Source organism: Cydia amplana, chromosome 8 (assembly GCF_948474715.1).
Source record: "Cydia amplana chromosome 8, ilCydAmpl1.1, whole genome shotgun sequence".
Taxonomy (NCBI): domain Eukaryota; kingdom Metazoa; phylum Arthropoda; class Insecta; order Lepidoptera; family Tortricidae; genus Cydia; species Cydia amplana.
The window spans coordinates 1,797,261-1,817,408 of NC_086076.1; the positions used below are offsets into that span (position 1 = coordinate 1,797,261).

The 20,148-nt window shown below is 36.9% G+C and overlaps 1 protein-coding gene across 1 annotated transcript in view; it reads left to right on the forward strand.

Moving 5' to 3' along the window:
- Positions 1-11,753, forward strand: part of LOC134649989 (cardioacceleratory peptide receptor-like) — a 152,195-nt gene extending 140,442 nt beyond the window's left edge. Inside the window, exons 6-11 of the mRNA XM_063504805.1 lie at positions 1,372-1,467; positions 2,547-2,750; positions 5,187-5,288; positions 7,132-7,312; positions 9,386-9,533; positions 11,618-11,753. Of these exons, the coding sequence (XP_063360875.1) occupies positions 1,372-1,467; positions 2,547-2,750; positions 5,187-5,288; positions 7,132-7,312; positions 9,386-9,533; positions 11,618-11,710 (824 nt within the window). The 3' untranslated portion in view covers positions 11,711-11,753. The remainder of the gene's footprint in view (positions 1-1,371; positions 1,468-2,546; positions 2,751-5,186; positions 5,289-7,131; positions 7,313-9,385; positions 9,534-11,617) is intronic.
- Positions 11,754-20,148: the final 8,395 nt, after the last annotated feature.

Below are 20,148 nucleotides of genomic sequence, written 5' to 3' on the forward strand. Positions count from 1 at the left end.
GTTCCTTGAAAAAAGTATTAGAATTTTATTATAGTAATAAGGTTTCTAAAAATTTTGATCGTCAACAATTCAATGCTTTTCCAAAGCCTCTTAATTAAAGCCTTCGTGAAAACCTTTCACCATTTTGTTATTTACAAAATGTCTAAAAAGTTTCCCAACTATATTTTATTTTTTACATCCCAATGTATACAGTAATTACAGTATATAGGTCGAATCTTTTTTGTCATTCATTTTTAAGTAGAACGTGTAAGAAATATTATTATAGAAAACGTCTACACGTGTATTTCTTTGACAAATTAGAATGTAAAAATACTTCAAATTCTTTGAGTCTAGTGCTTATTCAATTTGTGAACAGTTTCTTTTCAATTGTATGTTATATTTATGATATCAGCCACGCCTTCTTAAATATATTTGAATAGAGTACTTACACTCATTAGTTACATATTCACTGAAACCTTGAAAATGTTTGATATTTTTCTCAAAAATGGACGGCAACGTCGACGTTGCCGGTTAAAAAATAGGTCGCGAAGTGCGTAGTTTATGGTCGTTCAAAAAATTAAAAAGTTAAAAACATTGCAGACTCGATTTCGGGACTGCAATGTTGCTTACAAATTTCATTATTTAACGAGTTCCAAACTGTTTAAAACTTTAAAATGGCAATATCAAATGAGGGCATAGGTCCATTAAACAGCCAAACAGATGATCAGCACTTATTATTATAATGTTGGTACCGCGACTATTTAGGTGTCTCAAATACGTTGGCGTATTTTCAGCAGAAAATACACTTCTGTTTTTTTTTAAAAGGCGGCAAGCAAATCTTTTTAATGGTTTTACTTTTTTCTGTGAAAATTAGAACGTTGTTCCTGTAAAATATTTCTATTTCTTGCACCATTTTTGAGAAAAGCACTATATAATTATGACTCGGCTGGAAGGCTACTTGCTGGCTTCGGATTCAATTGAACGGACTCCCAAGGTCGTCCGTTTAAAACGAATCCTCAGCCTGCAAGTAGCTAAGTTCCGAACCCCGACAATAATGTGCTAATAAGTTTTGGGTCAATTTTCTATGTAGATTTGTTGGTCAAGCAAATCTTGTCCGTCAAAAAGGGCGGCTTTGAAATATCGCGGGTTAGCAACATTACCTATGAATTCATTTGTTTTTAATATAATAATAATAATATATTATTTATTGTGCACCACATAATGAAAAAAAATAAGTACACTCAAAAAAACAGACATCGCGAGACAAGCGATCTCTTCCAGACAACCTTTGGGTAGCAGGAAACCAATAACTTACAACAATGAACATCAAGGCTCTCTATGGTTATATCTATGTATTTGTTTACTTTAACTATTATTATTTTATTGTTTCAGGGAACCGAGCGAGGGGCCTCATTGCCTCAGCATGGATCATCAGCATTGTGTTTTCAATCCCACTTCTGATATTGTACGAAATTAAAGAAGTACAAGGTACCTAAAGCTTTTCTTAAGCTCTAGCCGTCTCCTGTTCCATTCTAATTTGAACTTTGTGTTGACAAAATAAAATTTCATTTTGCCCAAGCAAAATTTGACGTATGGGCGGCTAGAGGTTATAATACCACGTCAGTGGCAAACAAGCGTTGCACGTTGTTGACTGTTTTTAGGGTTCCGTACCCAAAGGGTAAAAACGGGACCCTATTACTAAGACTCCACTGTCCGTCCGTCCGTCCGTCCGTCTGTCACCAAGCTGTATCTCACGAACCGTGATAGCAAGACAGTAGAAATTTTCACAGATGATGTATTCCTGTTGCCGCTATAACAACAAATACTAAAAACAGAATAAAATAAAGATTTAAGTGGGGCTCCCATACAACAAACGTGATTTTTGACCGAAGTTAAGCAACGTCGGGCGGGGTCAGTACTTGGATGGGTGACTGTTTTTTTGCTTGTTTTGCTGTATTTTTTGTTGATGGTGCGGAACCCTCCGTGCGCGAGTCCGACTCGCACTTGGCCGGTTTTTAAATCTACTCCTTATCCTGAAGTTGAAAAAGTCGCTGTATTTTTCAAAATGTTATTATACTATTTTGTAATCAAAGCCCTCATAAACATGGTTGAACGATTCTTATCTTATGAAAAAGTTGTCAGGATTAATCGGTATTATGACTTAAATTAAATTATGTTGTATTATGACGTGTAAAAATCTGTATTTTTTTACCAATAAAAATCTGAAATCTGAAATCTGAAATCTATGAGACATAAGCTAATTTGGTTAAATTCTTAAAAATCATTAATCCTAACAAAACCTTTTATGCATTACAGGCGGCGATTTAGGGCAATTTTTTTATTTGTAGTTTAGGCTTAGTTTTTGATTTTATTTATCATTTTTATTTTAAGGGTTTTTATTATTTGTTACTTGTTTTAATCTTTAATAAATAAAAATAAGTTTTTTTATGCAGACCATAATTATATTTGACTGATCGATTACGAGTAGGTACAATTAGATAACACTAGTTTTTCTGGACCTTTGTCTTCAACGGAACCACTTATAAATACTTTCCTGTCAATTATAGGGCAACAACAATGCTGGATAGACCTCGGCTCGTCCGAGAGATGGCAGATCTGGATGACCCTGGTCTCTGTCATGATTTTCGTGTTCCCCGCCCTGGCTATAGCGGCGTGCTACGCTGTTATAGTCATGACCATCTGGACGAAGAGCAAAGCGGTGGTCATGAGTCCCCCTGTCAGCTCTAGGAGGACGAAAACTATGAATAATGGTGAGTTAGTCGTATCTTTGTGTTCCCCGCCCTGGCTATAGCGGCGTGCTACGCTATTATAGTCATGACCATATGGACGAAGAGCAAAGCGGTCGTCATGAGTCCCCCTGTCAGCTCTAGGAGGACGAAAACTATGAATAATGGTGAGTAGTAGTATCTTCGTATTCCCCGCCCTGGCTATAGCGGCGTGCTACGCTGTTATAGTCATGACCATCTGGACGAAGAGCAAAGCGGTCGTCACGAGTCCCCCTGTCAGCTCTAGGAGGACGAAAACTATGAATAATGGTAAGTGATAAAGTGAAATATAGGAAAGAAAAAGTAATCAAGGCTGGGATCGATTAAGGATCTGCATTCACGGCAGACGCTGTAACGGGGACGACACCCGTTATCATTATATGCAATCTTTTACTAGACGCTTTCGATCATACTTCTAAGGACACACAAATCGATATGATTTCAATTGAATTACAAGTTATTAAAATAAAAAATACACACATTTATATCTATGATAAATGTATGTGTGTTTATTTTTATGCATACACGCATTTCTTTATAAAATACAGATCGGTATTTTGATTTGGCTATATAGTTTGTCAGGAGCGCTAGATTTTGTTATCCAATCTTTAAACTAGGTATAATTTTACTAACTTTTAAATCATTAAGTATGTAGAATTAGACCGATTCGTTATTTTCCATTAAATATGAGTTGTATTTCTCTTGTAACACTTCTGCTTTGGTATGCAGTAAATACACATTCTTCGTAGATCAAGATCAAACAACTGTTATGACCTATTTATTCAATAACATTTAAATCAACAATTACACCATTAAACTCTTTCTAAATCTCATTGTCGTAAAACTATCAACACTGTTTATTAACATGCCACAAAATATTTATGGTACATATTGGGGTTATTGCGATAAGTTTTTGTGCGAGAATAATGTTTGCGATTAGTCTCAAAAGTTATGATTTTGTCCTTAAAACTTGTACCATTTTTTAAGTTCCTCAATTTAAGTAGCTTTTTTAATTAAATATATTTTGATTTGTGTTTTCTAAATAGTCACACTACTATGCATATAGATAGTGTGATCAATATATTATATTTAAACATTGTATTATAGTGAAACAATCACATTTTTTTCCGGATTTTTAACTTTTCCACTCTGTACATTATTTTAACGCTGGTTCGATCCCAGCCCAGAGCACTTGAGGTTTTGGTAATTTTCTACTCTCGTTTACGACATATATTTCAGTTATGTAGATTAATGTAGATTTTTTGAAAGTCGGAATTATCATGTGACGCAATAACCCCAATTCACCTTTAAAAAGAATGATATTATCTGTAGCACTCAAAGAAAATAGGATAAGTACGTCAGATAATGAAGTCTGGAAGATTATTACAAAATGGGTTTAACGGAAACAAAAAATGGAGTACTTATTTTCGTTTCCTTAACGCAAATAAATGTAATTACCTACTGAATTTACGAACCTTTGGGTTTCCTGGTGGTAAATGGGTCTTGGACCGACATTGCAAGCTCAAAAATATTTTATTGATTCATACCCAATCTCTCGAACTAGTACCTATGCCGAATCGTTTGTTTACTTTTACCAAAGAGAATAGATAGTATAGAGGGGTCCTGTCATAGTAAATTTTGTAGTCACAGTAAATTTACTGCCATCTATCGACACACGATTAAAACTCAAAATGAAAATGTATACCTAAAACTTTATAAAGAATGTATATAATATGGATAAATGATCGAATTTAAACTATTGTGAGACATACTAACATTGAATAATTTTACGGTTTAGACTCACTTGTTTTAAGTCACTCGCGCGACATGTTTCGGAGAGCCTAGGTCTCCTTTCTCAAGCACTAACAGTGTGAGCAGCGTTCACGACGGCCGTGTATCGTGTACTGCGGCACGCCGCCGCGTCGCACGCTGCGCGCGCGCCGAGTAAACCGGTTGGGGGAGGTCTTCAGCTGTCATTGTAGGCGGGCATAGTGGTGTGTTTGGGCTTTGGTCACCTAACACTTGTAGCGATACACAGCACGAACTCACTATTAGTGCACGCTGCTCGCACTGTTAGTGCTTGAGAAAGGAGACCTAGGCTCTCCGAAACATGTCGCGCGAGTGACTTAAAACAAGTGAGTCTAAACCGTAAAATTATTCAATGGATAAATGATTTTATTATTTTATATCATTTCGACCCATGTTCTTTCACTGATACCTACCTATGTGTTAAAATTGTTAAATATGAACGGCCATCTAGCCGAGGTGCCGCATGCTAAAGGTGTGTGCGCCATCTATCCGAGAATGACTTTTTTTTTATTTCCGAGGCACGTTTTTTCCTTAGACTTTATTCATCTTATACGGACTTACATATATATGTCTTTGCTTCTACTCAATTTAATATCTGTATTATATTTCCAGGGCATGCGGAAGGTGACCCAGACTCCAGGCGCGCCAGCTCACGAGGCCTCATACCCAGAGCCAAGATTAAAAGCGTCAAGATGACCTTCGTCATCGTGTTCGGTGAGGATCTTAATAATAATAATAAAGAAATAAATAAAAAGCCCATTTATTCCATTACCAAAAAAAATTTTAATTAACTTAACATATCAACTTAAAGGTAGGTAAATTAAAATATATTTTAAGTAAATCATTTTGTACGCTTAACCTAGTATTTATACCTAAACTATAAAATTTGGTTAGGACCCCTCACGGGTAAAAGCCTCCTCCAGCTCTTGCCATCTTTTTCTGTCTTGTGCAGTGTTGGGCCAATCCTTATCTATGTCGCGGAGTTCATCTGACCACCTGGCGTTTGGTTTGCCGTGTCTTCTTTTGCCGTCTGGCCCTTTCCACAAAGTGGCCACTTTTGTCCATCTTTTGGCGGGCATTCTAGCTACATGGCCGGCCCATTTCCATTTGGACTTTAGACTGTATTCTAACGCATCTATTATTTTGGTCCTATCTCTAATAACACTATGTCTTATCTTCTCCTTTAGTTTTATTTTCAGAATTTTGCGTTGATAGCCCTTTGGCAACATCTAATATTGTTTTTTGCTTCTTCGGTGTATTTCCATGTTTGACTGCCGTATGTCATAGTTGGGAGTAGGCAAGAGTCTATTACTACCTTTTTCAATTTAAGTGGGAGACTGCTCTTTAGAACTTCTTTTTTACTCCGAAACATATTCCAAGTTTTCTTAATTCTTCGATCTATCTCTTCTAAGTTGTTTGATGCGTTGAAAGATAATTATTTACCTAAGTACACGAAGCTTTTTACGTATTCAATCTCTGTGTTTTCTATGATAATCGGTGTTTCCTTGAAGTTTGTCATCAATTTTGTTTTTTGTAAATTGAGTTCCAGACCAATTTGTTTGCTAGCTGTACTTAGTGATGAGATCATGTACTGCAGATTTCTCGCTGTTTCGGCAACTAGCACGATGTCGTCAGCGAAGCAGAGATGTGTAAGCTCCTGTAGTGACATTCTTATGCCTCTTGTGAGGTGAGGATCTTATGTCTTTACAAATACCTATATGATTTTTTGGGGTTTAATCCCATATCTCAAAAATTTACAACATGGAATTTTTCAATACCCGCTGTATTTAGAGTTCTCAAGGGTCGGCCACACATAAAAGGCTCCTCCATTTGTCCGTGGGCGACGGTGACCGCTTTCCATCAGACGGCTCGTCAGCTCATTTGCTAATTGCTACTTATATTGCTGGCTGACTGTTTATACTGAACTGATGTGAAAATAATGGCCCATACGTTTTGTCAAGTTAACTTTACTAAGGAGATACATTCTTACAGTTCATGACATTCAGCGAGTTCATTGACAGGCAGGCAGATCTGATTGATCGAACTCTCGGTCGAAACTCTAAGCAACAGTAAACCCAATAAAATTAGTGCTAAATATAAATTACAAAACCTTGAAAAATTTAAAAAAGCCAAAGCCAAAAAAAAAAATCTAATAACGTTTACTTTTTATTGGTATCTGGATCTGTACCCCTAATGTAAATTTCATTCGATAGCGTGACGGACGGACGCTTTGCGTTAAATGTAATTTTGTACAGGATTTTGAGTTACCAAAACGTCTCGCTTGGTGCGCTGTTCAAAATCCCGTACAAAAATAGTCATAACGCAAACGCGAACGCACGTCACGCTATGTTATGAAATGTAAACTAAGGGGTTCTGGTTTCACCCATGACAACATTTTAAGTGCTTCCTCTTGATACTTTAACGAGATAGTCTGTTTTTTTAAAGTTTGCCAATTCGCTTTTTATAGTTTCCTGTGTTTTACCGGTTGAAAATTGGCAGCAGTTGCATTTAATATTTATTAAATATTACGAGTTTTAGTATTAATATCTTCTTTCAGTGTTCGTCCTCTGCTGGCTCCCGTACATCGGCTTCGACCTGCTGCAGGTGTACCACTTCATCCCGCAGACTCAGACCAGCATGGCCATCGCCACGCTGATCCAGAGCTTGGCGCCACTTAACTCAGCCGCCAATCCATTGATATGCTGCATGTTTTCGCCTCACATCTACATGAGCCTTAGGTAAGCTAGTTGGAGATATATTATCTACTTTTTCTCAAACTTGCAAAGAAATGTTGACGTGACTTACTTCAAATAGGGTCCGGAAATACTACGTATCCGGTGTGATGAGTGAAGATGATACGAGTATGTAAAGAAATTTCATACAGCCTTACACACCTAAGCCTGTAATGTAAAGCAACCTTCTTTTGTTTTTAACGGCAGTCGCGGCCCGCGATACTCTCATACTCGTACGCATCCCGGCGGGTTGGTCAACGACACCTTCTCGTAACTCATGAGGCCCTGGTACTTGGGTAGTGCTAAATAACATTTTTAGACAGATTTTTCTCGATTTTGGCCACCGTAGCCTATGGATATTTCATTGCAAGTTTGAGAAAAGCACTATACAAATCTCGGACGAGAAACGGGGATGCCGGCCTCTATAGTACTATTATTTATTTTTTTATGGGACATCCTACACAAATCTGAATATTATGCTAGTGGTTTCGTAATACAACCCATTTTATTGTCATAATTTTATTATACAGTGGTATTACTAAAATAAATTAAAAACTATAGCTTAAATCTAAAATAGGCCCTTGAGACATTGTACCAAGGATGCTGGCGACATTTTCTCGCTGTATCGCAATGCTGATACGTTGTGCGAGGTAGCCGTTAGCTCTTCGGTCACCAGTTACGTCAACCAGACGCTTCGCGATTTCTGCGAACAACTTATGCGCGCTGGGACCCCATGGACCTAGAGTTTCAACTCCAAATGTTACAAAATGGTACTCTCTACTGAGGTTCTTATATATGTTACGTTTTAAAGTTTCGGCGCTTTCCGCCGCCCCGCCCGCTTTTAAATGTTGAAGTTGACAGAATTACTTGTCAACTTCAACATGCCACGAAACGTGCCAACCTTTTCCGCCACTATACTTTTGAAAAACGGTTAAAATACTCCCCATTTCTGATACTTTGTAGTAGAAAGAGAAAATTTCATTAGAAATCGAGTCAAACGCGTGTTTTACTAAAAATCTTTGAAGACAGGGATAGGAGCATCACATTCTCCTTATTGCAAAAAGGTATCAAGAATAGAAAGTGAATAAGTAATATTGGTCTTTAGTCTTTACGTATTATGGTTTTGGGTTCAAAATGGAACAATGAAATTGGAAATTGTATTTAAATTAATCTGTGTATTACCAATTCACTTTGTGCTATATTGATTCAATTTTGTGCAAAGTTTGAGGGTGTGTTCAATGTGTACCCAGTCAATTACAATTAATAAAATTAATTAGCGAGGATTAATATAATATGATTAAATTTAGTTCGGCCCTGTTCCAACAATGGATTTTAAGTGTAAAATGTACCTATAATATCCAATAAAGCTATTTAAGTACATTGTCGTAATATTACTTCTTAAAATTTGTATGTAAATTATGACACATACATATACCTAAACTATGTGAATAAAAACTTCTGAAGTGATAAATATCTATCTGTAATGAAATACTTTAAAGTTAATATAGGTATTTTGTTTGTATTACAAATTAAATCATTAATCCATTAATATTTTTCTTTCTTTCCGCACATGTATCACAAATAGGCTACATGACTAATTTTTTTATGGTATCAATCGATCGGGTTTGTTTTTAGGATCAAATATCTATATGGGACCCATTGCATTAAAGTAACACAAAAGTCAGAAATTGTAGTCAAAGGCCGAAAGTCGCACTTCACTCGCGAAACGCCCTATACAAAACGGCCAAGGGCCGTGACGTCATCGCCCATCTTGTAGTATGGACAAAACAAGAAAATTGCGTTTTTGTCGGTGAAATATTGCGTTTATGTATATAGTTGCTATACAATATTTTATTGCATGAAATGTAAGGAATCGAATGGTACCCTTACTTTTATCGTTTTTGGAAGTTAAAAAAAACTTAAATTTTGAAATTTTCAGGTCCTGTATTTTTGTAATTTTTCAATATTTTATTTTAATATCCACATTATTGTGATAAATTGCTCGTTTGCTCTCTATTTTACTAGATTTTGTTATAAAATTCAACATGTGTCATCATCCCTATTACAACGATATTCCAGACGGGTGCCGCCGTACAAATGGCTGTGGTGCAGCCGCCGCCGGCGCCGACGCGGACGCGGCACGTTGCGATCACGGTCCGACTCCACGGCCAACTCGGACCTGCTCAGCCATTCGACGCATGCGAGGAGATCGCAGTCTGTTGCTATGGCAAGTACACTGGCAATAACTTCTTAGTAATTTGATTTCCGAGCAACTTTGTATCTTGTCGTCGGCGCGGACGCCGCACGTTGCGATCACGGTCCGACTCCACGGCCAACTCGGACCTGCTCAGCCATTCGACGCATGCGAGGAGATCGCAGTCTGTTGCTATGGCAAGTACACTGGCAATAACTTCTTAGTAATTTGATTTCCGAGCAACTTTGTATCTTGTCGTCGGCGCGGACGCCGCACGTTGCGATTACGGTCCGACTCCACGGCCAACTCGGACCTGCTCAGCCATTCGACGCATGCGAGGAGATCGCAGTCTGTTGCTATGGCAAGTACACTGGCAATAACTTCTTAGTAATTTGATTTCCGAGCAACTTTGTATCTTGTCGTCGGCGCGGACGCCGCACGTTGCGATCACGGTCCGACTCCACGGCCAACTCGGACCTGCTCAGCCATTCGACGCATGCGAGGAGATCGCAGTCTGTTGCTATGGAAAGTACACTGGCAATATAACTTCTTAGTAATTTGATTTCCGAGCAACTTTGTATCTTGTCGTCGGCGCGGACGCCGCACGTTGCGATCACGGTCCGACTCCACGGCCAACTCGGACCTGCTCAGCCATTCGACGCATGCGAGGAGATCGCAGTCTGTTGCTATGGCAAGTACACTGGCAATAACTTCTTAGTAATTTTAGTAACTTATCATTTAATGAATAAAGTTACATATTTAAGTACTAAAAGGTTATTAAACTAACAAACACATTACAATTATAAGATAACTAGAAATAAAATAAAAAACACAAACTACCTATGAAATAAAATAAAACACAAACTACCTATAAACCAATTATAAAAAGAAAACCCCATCCAACAAATCTGTCTGCGGCATGAATCCCATGACACTGGCGGCGTTACCTCTCTGTATCGCAAGTGAAATGAAATCTTAGTAATTTAATTTCCGAGCAACTTTGTATCTTGTCGTCGGCGCGGACGCCGCACGTTGCGATCACGGTCCGGCTCCATGGCCAATTGGACCTACTTAGCCATTCGACGCATGCGAAGAGGGGCCCGTTTCTCAAAAGCTTGTAACTTGTAATACAAGCGGATGTCACTTTTTGACAGCCTTTGTTAGAAGGGGGCTTCCACTTGTATTACAAGGCCCTAGATCGCAGTCTATTGCTATGGTGCGAGTAAATATATACTGATATCAAGAATTAGGAAGAGTTATCTAAAGAACAGCTGTTAACAAATATATTTTTTTGACTTGCATAAAAGTGTTATTATAAAGGCAAGTAAATTAAATGTGCAGTTTAGTAGGTATGTTGCGTAAAACTGTAATATTAGGTAACTTACCTAGTTATAATCCGTAGATTTGAAGCTGGCCCCGAACGGCTAATCCTTTGTCTATTGTGTTAAGTAAAATCGTACGTGGCACCTGAGCGCGGGCTAGTCCAACGCTCAACAAGCCTGTATATGTGAGCTCTCCGATAACGCGTCTTTGTTACGCATCTCGATAACACATTTTAGACTGGTTCTGCAGCGTTCGACTCGCCGGCATTCAGTGGGCCCTGCCACACAAGAAATTGCAAATTATTTTTCCATTTTGTTCATTTTGAATCTTATTGCAATTTCCACAGGACTTGTAATTCAATAACCAGTTAAAGTGACTGAACCATTTCTTATGCAGGGAGTGGCATGTGCCGATTTACTTAACAATAGACAAAGGATAAGCCGTTTGGGGCCAGCTTCAAATATACGAACTATACTTACTGTTGCACGGTGTTGCTCCATCAAAGTTAACTGGCGGTGTAAATGCAGCTTAAAACAAACATAGTGGATTGATTTGATTTATTTGCAATAATTTGACGTTTCAGTCGCTGAACCGCACGCGCAGCAGTAGCGTGTCCATCCATTTTACTTAACACATTACACAATAGACAAAGCCGTTAGCCGTTCGAGGCCAGCTTCAAATCTACGGACTATACTTACTGTTGCACGGTGTTGCTCCATCAAAGTTAACTGGCGGTGTGAATGCAGCTTAAAAACAAACATTGTGGATTGATTTGCAATAATTTGACGTTTCAGTCGCTGAACCGCACGCGCAGCAGTAGCGTGTCCCGCGCGATCCACAGCGACCGGCGCACGCAGCTGCTCGTCCTGACAACCGTGCGCGACTGACGACTAACCGACACGGATGACGTCATGCTGTAGATAACATTATGTAGTAAGCTGCAATGTATTATCTGTCAGTGTCAAAAGTGACATTTCAATTAGAAACCTCTCTTTTGACACTAATCAACTAATAATATCCATAACAAATCCTGATCTAAAATATTTTTTTACAAGCAGGTAGACATACGGTAACGATACTACATTTTTTTTTAATTAAGCGAAAAATTTAATATTTTCATTTTAATGCTCGAACATGTAAAAATGTATTTAAAACACACACGCCTGTTGCAATTTTCAAAAAGTTTCGTATTGTTTTAGACTAACAATGAATTATTTTATTTATTTAGAAATTTAAATACTACATTATAATACTTAAGAACTGCATAAAAAGGTAGTGGGTATGACATGTATTCATTTATATAGTACAGCAAACTCGTATTTTTACTTTTGTGAGTAATGAAAGATGTTAGAGAAGAAAAAGAAAATCTAAATAGGAGCATTAAAAAAATGGCAAAAAATATATATTGTGTTTGTGCTTATGACAGCGGTCATGCAAGTCAGTAAACAGGCCATAAAATCCAGAAAAAAAACAGTATTTACGTTTAGAAATTTAAAAAAAAGCAGTAACGTGCTTGATAGCTACTGGGGTGGACTGTATTGATGGAGATGATGGTAACTCGTAGATTGATATATAATTGAGTATTTAAAAAAATAAAACCAAACACAAAGATGATATCGGTATCACGGTGACAGGCAGACTGCCATCGACAAGGATTCGAATTAGAAAATACAAATTATAAAGGTATAAAAGAGGTCGCACGCCAGCCAGTCGCCAACAGTGCTGTCATTAGACACAATATTCATACACAAATATCTCAAATGTACAAATAATATTAGGAAGCATCATCTAAAACATTGACGATTCTTGCGGCTTTAGCTAAGCGGGGTTGCCAGTCTTTTCTATTTACTATCCTTTGGTAATGACAACAAAAAAAAAAACAAAGGATAAAATATTAGTCTCACTCATAGACTAGGAATCCTCTAGACTGAGTTTAGAGCAATTATTTCATGAAACCGATGCTGCCAAAAATACCGGGATGCGGAGGGACGAGGTGAGCGAATCCCGTGCCGTGATTGGTCCGTTCAAAGACACGGACCAATCACGGCACGGGATTCTGACACTTTGACTCGAAGATGGAGTAAAACTACCGTATATAATGGCAGAGGGGGTTGCGTTACTATGCTCAGTCTAGAGGATGTCTTGTCTGTGGTCTCACTAGATAAGTAATACAATACAAAAATTATTTATTTTGAAAATAAGAATATTTGTAGATATGTCCTAAAATAATACATTGTAAGACTGCCATATCTTATGTGAATGCATATTATTATAGTAAATAAAAATAATATGTTATCAACGAACATTAAATTCATATTATTTTATACTATGGTTGTTTGTCGATGTACTTTTTTATATAAATGTAAAACTAATTATTTATTCAATAAAGATTGATTAATAATTAATCCTATTAAGAATTATACCCAGTCATTATTGTATGTAGTTCTAATAATTTTAATTTATCTAATCTCTATGAAGTTACACCTTGTTTATTGGTTAAATAAAATTATTTTTAAGTGCCAGTCTATTTTCATTATTTTGAAGATAAACTACTAAATACTTGTAAAATTATATAAGTTTTGAATTAATTTCTCAGTTAGTTTTCAAGATTGTGTTATAAGTAATGCGTCATAATATTTAGTTTACTATACTTATATGAAAAAACGGATAAATTGTTATCTATATTAATTTAATTTACGTTTACTAAAATTACATTAATGTAGATAATACATTGTCTATCATAATTTAATTTTAATGAATGAACACAATAATAGCCTATAAATTTACGGAATTGTAGAAAACCACCCTAAACAGGTGGCACCTTATAATAATTATACCTAATTGGTATACATTTTCTACCAAAGATGAAAATGAGAGATATATAAAAAATAAACATATAAATAGTGGCTTCCATGATACTGTATGTATGTATCTTGATCTGATATATCAGGTCTAAATTTAAATATATAAAATTTGCAAAAAAAACAAATGTTTATATGAGAATAATTGGCAATTTTTGATCTTCAATGGGGAAAAAAATAATTTATTTTTACATGGTTATCGCTAGTCAACACGGCATTTATTTATTGTATTTATAAACTAGTTAAAATAATCTATGTAATTATTTATTGTGATTTATGATTGTAAACCTTAAGGTTCTAGCTATGATCAAATAAAAAAAAATCGTTATACTTAGTTTAGCTGGAAAATGTTATTCTACTTATGTTTACCTAATTTCTAGGGCCCGTTTCTCAAAAGCTTGTAACTTGTAATACAAGCGGATGTCACTTTTTGACAGCTTTTGATAGAAAGGGACTTCCACTTGTATTACAAGTTACAAGCTTTTGAGAAACGGGCCCCTGTTCTAATGTTTATTGTTAATTGTATACATGAAAATAAATACGTGACCTAAGGTCTTATAATAATAACTTCAAAAGCGGGTTAATTTTGAAAATGTCAAATATTTTATAAAACCAGAGGCACATCTTACTTTAGCAACACAACACTTATGCTACTGTAACGCTAATCATCTAAATTTTATCGACATCTGACGGAAAAGGAATTCGCCTACGTAAAATAAATATAATTTAAGTTTAGAAATAAAATTATTTCTGGTAGATGCCTAAATAAAGAGAGATAAAGAAGCCGTCTAATATTTTTGTACGAACATCAGAAATTGTACATATTTAACATTGTATTTAAAGTAATTTATAAAAATCGTATTCATAAAATTATCATAGTAAAATCATATGTGTTTCGGAATAAAAATGTTTAAAACATGTGTATAATTGTTTTTTATTCAACCAGTAGGGCTAAGATGGTCGGTTTTTTATCATCTGTCAACATCATCAAGTATGTAAGTGCGAAAGTGACGCATGACAAGTGATAAAAATGCGACCATGATATCGCCGCAGCCAGCCTATTATGGATAGCTTTATCCATCTTTATCCACGTGATAAAATAACTGTCACTGTTTAACACCGTGGGAAAGAAAGTGACGGACACCGTTTTATCACGCTGTCACGTAGACAAGAACGACCATCATATCCGTACAGAACAAGGAAATGATCCTTTTTTGTATAACTAACAAACCATAGAAGGTAGCATCCTATAGAATAGAAGTGGTCTACGCGTGCCTCCGTGAGGGACAAAATATACGCAATGCGACGCTATGATTGGTCGAATTTATTTGTTATGGTGGGCAACAAATCAATTCGACCAATCATGCATTCTAATTTACGGGGGGGAATAAAAAAAAAAGTGAGACTGTGACAAGGACAAACAATAATAGCGCTTTCGCTGCTACTCCTACTGAAAGATACATAAGACTATCCCGTTCTGTCAGTTATCCCCACCACTCATGCCCAATCCAGTTTAATACTAGATTCATGTAACAAACAATGATTATATTTATAAAATTCGCTACATAAAATGTTTGTTAACTTCCATTAAATTTAGAAATCCCTAATGCTATCACATCCTTCCCCACAATATGAAAAAAACTCAAACAGTAAACAAATGTAATTAATTTTAAAGATTACTTTGAAACGCCATCTGTTGAGAACCAAAGAAACCTATCTACGGACCGTATGAAACTGAAATTCGGTTGTGCCTCTTAGCTTACATTTTAGAGTCTTCTTACTAGAGGGCATCACCCTGATATATTTTTTATATGATATTAGATATACCTACATCATACCATTTGTTACACCAGAGGGGTTGTTAGTGCGTTGCCGGTTATAAGATGGGAGTAAGCTCTTTTCTTGAAGGTTTGATGGTCCGAAAATACCGCAGGCGACAGATCATTCCACAGTTAACACATTCAGTGCTAAAAACCCGACTATCGGGTATTTTTTTTATTTTTTTTATGATTTCGTTCCCAGGCCGGACGCCCCGTTAGTCGGGATCGTGGTACTACAGCTTTATATGAAGAAATGAAGAAATTGTGGCCTGGCCCGGATGCCTTGTTTGGTTGGGTGGCAATGAATGTGTTAAGTTGTGTGAGGCAGGAAGTTTCTGGAGGAACACACAGGTGAGGAATGCCAACCATCTAACTAAGATCTAAGTGTTGAAGATGGAAATGCTGTCGCGTAGAGCAATGAGTCTTATCCGTAGGTACCTGTACATAATTATGATTATGATCCTTATCTCTTCTTCTAAATGCAAAATTTTGCTGGTGATCACTGTAAAGCGTCTAATGGCGAGTAGAAAAGATAAAATTAACATGTGAAACCCGGAAAACAGAATTAATTAGAAGATTATGTAACCCTTCATTTGCATTTGGATGACATTACGTTTATTAACACTTTTAATGTGTATGTAGATGGGTCAGGAGATGCATAGAAGCCGAATTCTTTATAATAAGACTCGAGACTTTCGCGCTTCATACTTCTTTTGCAACAGACAACTGTGAATCATTTGAATACAGAGGAAATTGTGTAAATACATAATATATTCACGCTTTTTAGGGTTCCGTACCTCAAAAGGAAAAAACGGAACCCTTATAGGATCACTCGTGTGTCTGTCTGCCCGACCATGCCCCCCCTTCCTTTATCTCCGAAACTACCGCGTCTAAAATTTTGAAAAAAATAGACAAAATAGTTCTTTTTCTGAAAAAAAAAATTGTTTTTACCTATAAATGACAGGAAAACCTATTAGAAATGTGCAGTCCAGAGTGAGTCGGACTTAATGTACGGAACCCTTGGAACGCGAGTCCAATTCGCACTTGGCCAGTTTTTTCACGTATGTAAATGCTTGCGTCGTTCTAGCGGTCTTATTGGTATATAAGTATATAGATATAGGTAGATAATGTTATTTACATATGCGAGGGAAAGTATCCGTGGAATGAACTGACGCCTGTGGTATTTCCGGACCGATACGTGACGTTCAAACCTTCATGAAAAGAGCGTACTCGCATCTTAAAGGCCAGCAACGCATTTTTAAACCCTCTGTGGTTGCAGTTGTCCATGGGCAACGATAATTGGTTATCATCAGGCGATTTATCAGCTCGTAAGTTTAATAAATAAAATAAGTAAGTGTGTTTTTAAAAATGACATTTTTGGCAGCAACTTACTTTGCTATCAGCTAAGAGTATTTGAAATAGAGCCGGATTGTCAAAGTAAGTGGCTACATACCACAGTAAATTCAATTTTTAACAAATTAACGCATATCAGTGAAAGATTAATGAATGAAGTCAAATGGCGTTCTAACAGTTTTAATCTTTTGTCCAAAGATGGCAGTAAATATACTGGAGCTACATAATTTACCATGACAGTAACTCTCTATTGACTCTCTTCTCTTTGCTATTAGGTACCCGTATATTACTCGTTGTTAGCCCTAAAATCTGTGGGCAAACGATTCGTGCCTAAAATGGCCAATTTCCGGTCCAGGAACAGCCTCCATTAAGCCTTGTTACGCATGAACGCGTTTTATTTAGTACATTTATGCGATAGTTGTTACGATTTATTTGGAATAAAACATTATACGGTCCATTTATTAGTTGTTGGAGTAGAATACGAAATCTAGATTTTTCCCTCTGTACAAACCTACTTTTTTTACAACCGAATATTTTCAGTCCATTTTATTTGGGACTTTATTAATCATTTGTGACGTCCCACGGGTAAAGGTACCTTATGGCCGTTGGCCCTTACGCTATTACTAGTGGCTCTGTGAGCTGTAGACCTCGCGAGCATAGCTTATTGGGACCGTGCACGATGACAGCGCCACACAGCGGTTTGATCAATCAACAATACAAAGATTTTAATTTATTAAAAAAAAATACGAAGTTTAAGTGAAAAATAAAATACAAAAGGTTATGTCTTACTGGGGATCGAACCCAGACTTTCTGTGTGCAAACAAAAAAAGCGATTGTTTACAAAATGCGCCATGATAGTTCTTAGCTAAGCTGACGAAATTCGGCTACTCATTCTCGAGTACAAACTAAACGCTACGCTGCGGTCAATTAACGCCGCTCCGCCGCCGCGCGCTATTATTATTGCGGCGCTATGCGACGTAAGCGCCAAGTGCCATAAGGTACCTTTTGCCGTGGAACGTCACATTTTATTATATCTTAGAATAACTGCTCCCTAAGCAAATAATTAAGTACGCAATCACTATTTCTGAATTCAATACTTTCGGTGACAGTTGCCATCATTTCGATTTTGGTCACACTTTTGATATTTGACAGGCAATCTTTTAGGTACAATAGGGAGTATTACTGCAATGTTTTGCCGCCAGAGTGCAGCACTCGCGACTTAAGTATACCATGGAGTAATTTATACACACTGTACCATAAACTGTTTTTGACAAGTTTTCACAGACAATAAAATATGACATTGATACATCAAGGCGGCTTGTTTACAAAGGGCCTACCCGGGACACGCGAAATCGAAACTCAGCTATCTGCCTCTTTATCGCTCGAGTATTCAAGAGTGATAGAGGGGTTAGATAACAAAATTTTGACTCTCTCGTTTGCGGTAGACCCTTAGATTGTGACTTATTGTGGGAGTGGCGCCCCCTACGCAGACTTTCGCGAAATATTCCCTATTGTAGATCTGTGACCGCACCACCTGCAGAAAATTACGTCGAATTACCCAAATTACTGACTTTTACTAGAGTTTTCTGGTTTTACCTATATACATTTTCTAAACGAAACTGAAACTACTGAAAGTTATGAAGATATAGCCATTTTTTACTTTTTTGCCTCGGATATATTCCAAATAAACATTTTGAAACCGTAAAATCACAGGAGAACTTATTAAACCGCCTTGAAAAACAGGAAATTCGATACATACAAATATTGTAATAAGGAACACAGGATCGCCTACAGGTAAATGAATATTGTATTCAATTTGTAAAAGACATGGTGACATGGGTGTGAAACAAATCCCATAGCGGAAGATCAGAAGCGGCCTTCGAACTTCATAAATGTGATTTGATTTGATACATAGACGGTTATTTTTTTGTATTCGATTTGTAAAAGACATTGTGACATGGGTGTGAAACAAATCCCATAGCGGAAGATCAGAAGCGGCCTTCGAACTTCATAAATGTGATTTGATTTGATACATAGACGGTTATTTTTTTGTATTCGATTTGTAAAAGACATTGTGACATGGGTGTGAAACAAATCCCATAGCGGAACATCAGAAGCGGCCTTCGAACTTCATAAATGTGATTTGATTTGATACATAGACGGTTATTTTTTGTATTCGATTTGTAAAAGACATGGTGATATGGGTGTGAAACAAATCCCATAGCGGAAGATCAGAAGCGGCCTTCGAACTTCATAAATGTGATTTGATTTGATACATAGACGGTTATTTTTTGTATTCGATTTGTAAAAGACATGGTGACATGGGTGTGAAACAAATCCCATTGCGGAGAGACATTCGAGATTCAAAAATATGATCTTGATTTAACTCGCCCATCATGCGCGCACTTGTGCACGGTTTTTAACGTGTATTACTGCAAGGTTATACTGCCAATGTGGGAAGATCGTCTGTTAGATAAGACCGTCTATAATAATCTCTTACGTTGATCACATACTGCACGTTCTGACTATGTCTGAGCGGAGAGTACGTAGGTATTCATACAAATATAAAAGTTCTTGCCCTATGATAGCTTTCCTAGCCAACAATTTTATATATCTTACCCATTTTGACCATAATTAGCCCGTGGAGCGCCCTAACAAGACACGTGTGCTAGTAACTAGTATAGGAGTTCCATACTACGGTAATTCTGGGGCGCTCCAGGGGTTAGTTACTTAAACCAAATAGACTTACGACTAACTACCTAATAGACAGTAATATATAACTCTATTATTCAGATTTAGTTTAGTTTTAATTGTGGGACCACAATTCGTAAATCACGTTTTCGCTACGTATTGTAAAAATTATGCCATCGGCTACGACGTAGCGAGCGTAGCCTAGGAATAAATGAAAGTAGAAAAAAAAACATATAAGTATTTTTAATCGTATAAATGTTGCATATGTTGAAAGCGAGCTGCACTCAGAATAATATCAAATCAGAAGAATGATGTCCTGATGACCTAAACTGAGTCGCATAACTCCGTTTAGGCCCTAAACAGAATCGTAATAAGGAGGACATCATAGTAAAGCCCCAGTACGGATCAAAATTAGATTTTCAAATTCCGAATGCCGCGACAGATGTTGTGCAGAATCAGGGAAACGGAAAATGTATTTCGTCGGATGCCGATATTGGCGAAATTGAATTACCTACACCCTGACCCTTAAATGAAGTGACCGGAATTTAAGAATTTACCAAAATACGAAAAAATCGTAAAATAATATGGGTCAAAAACTTT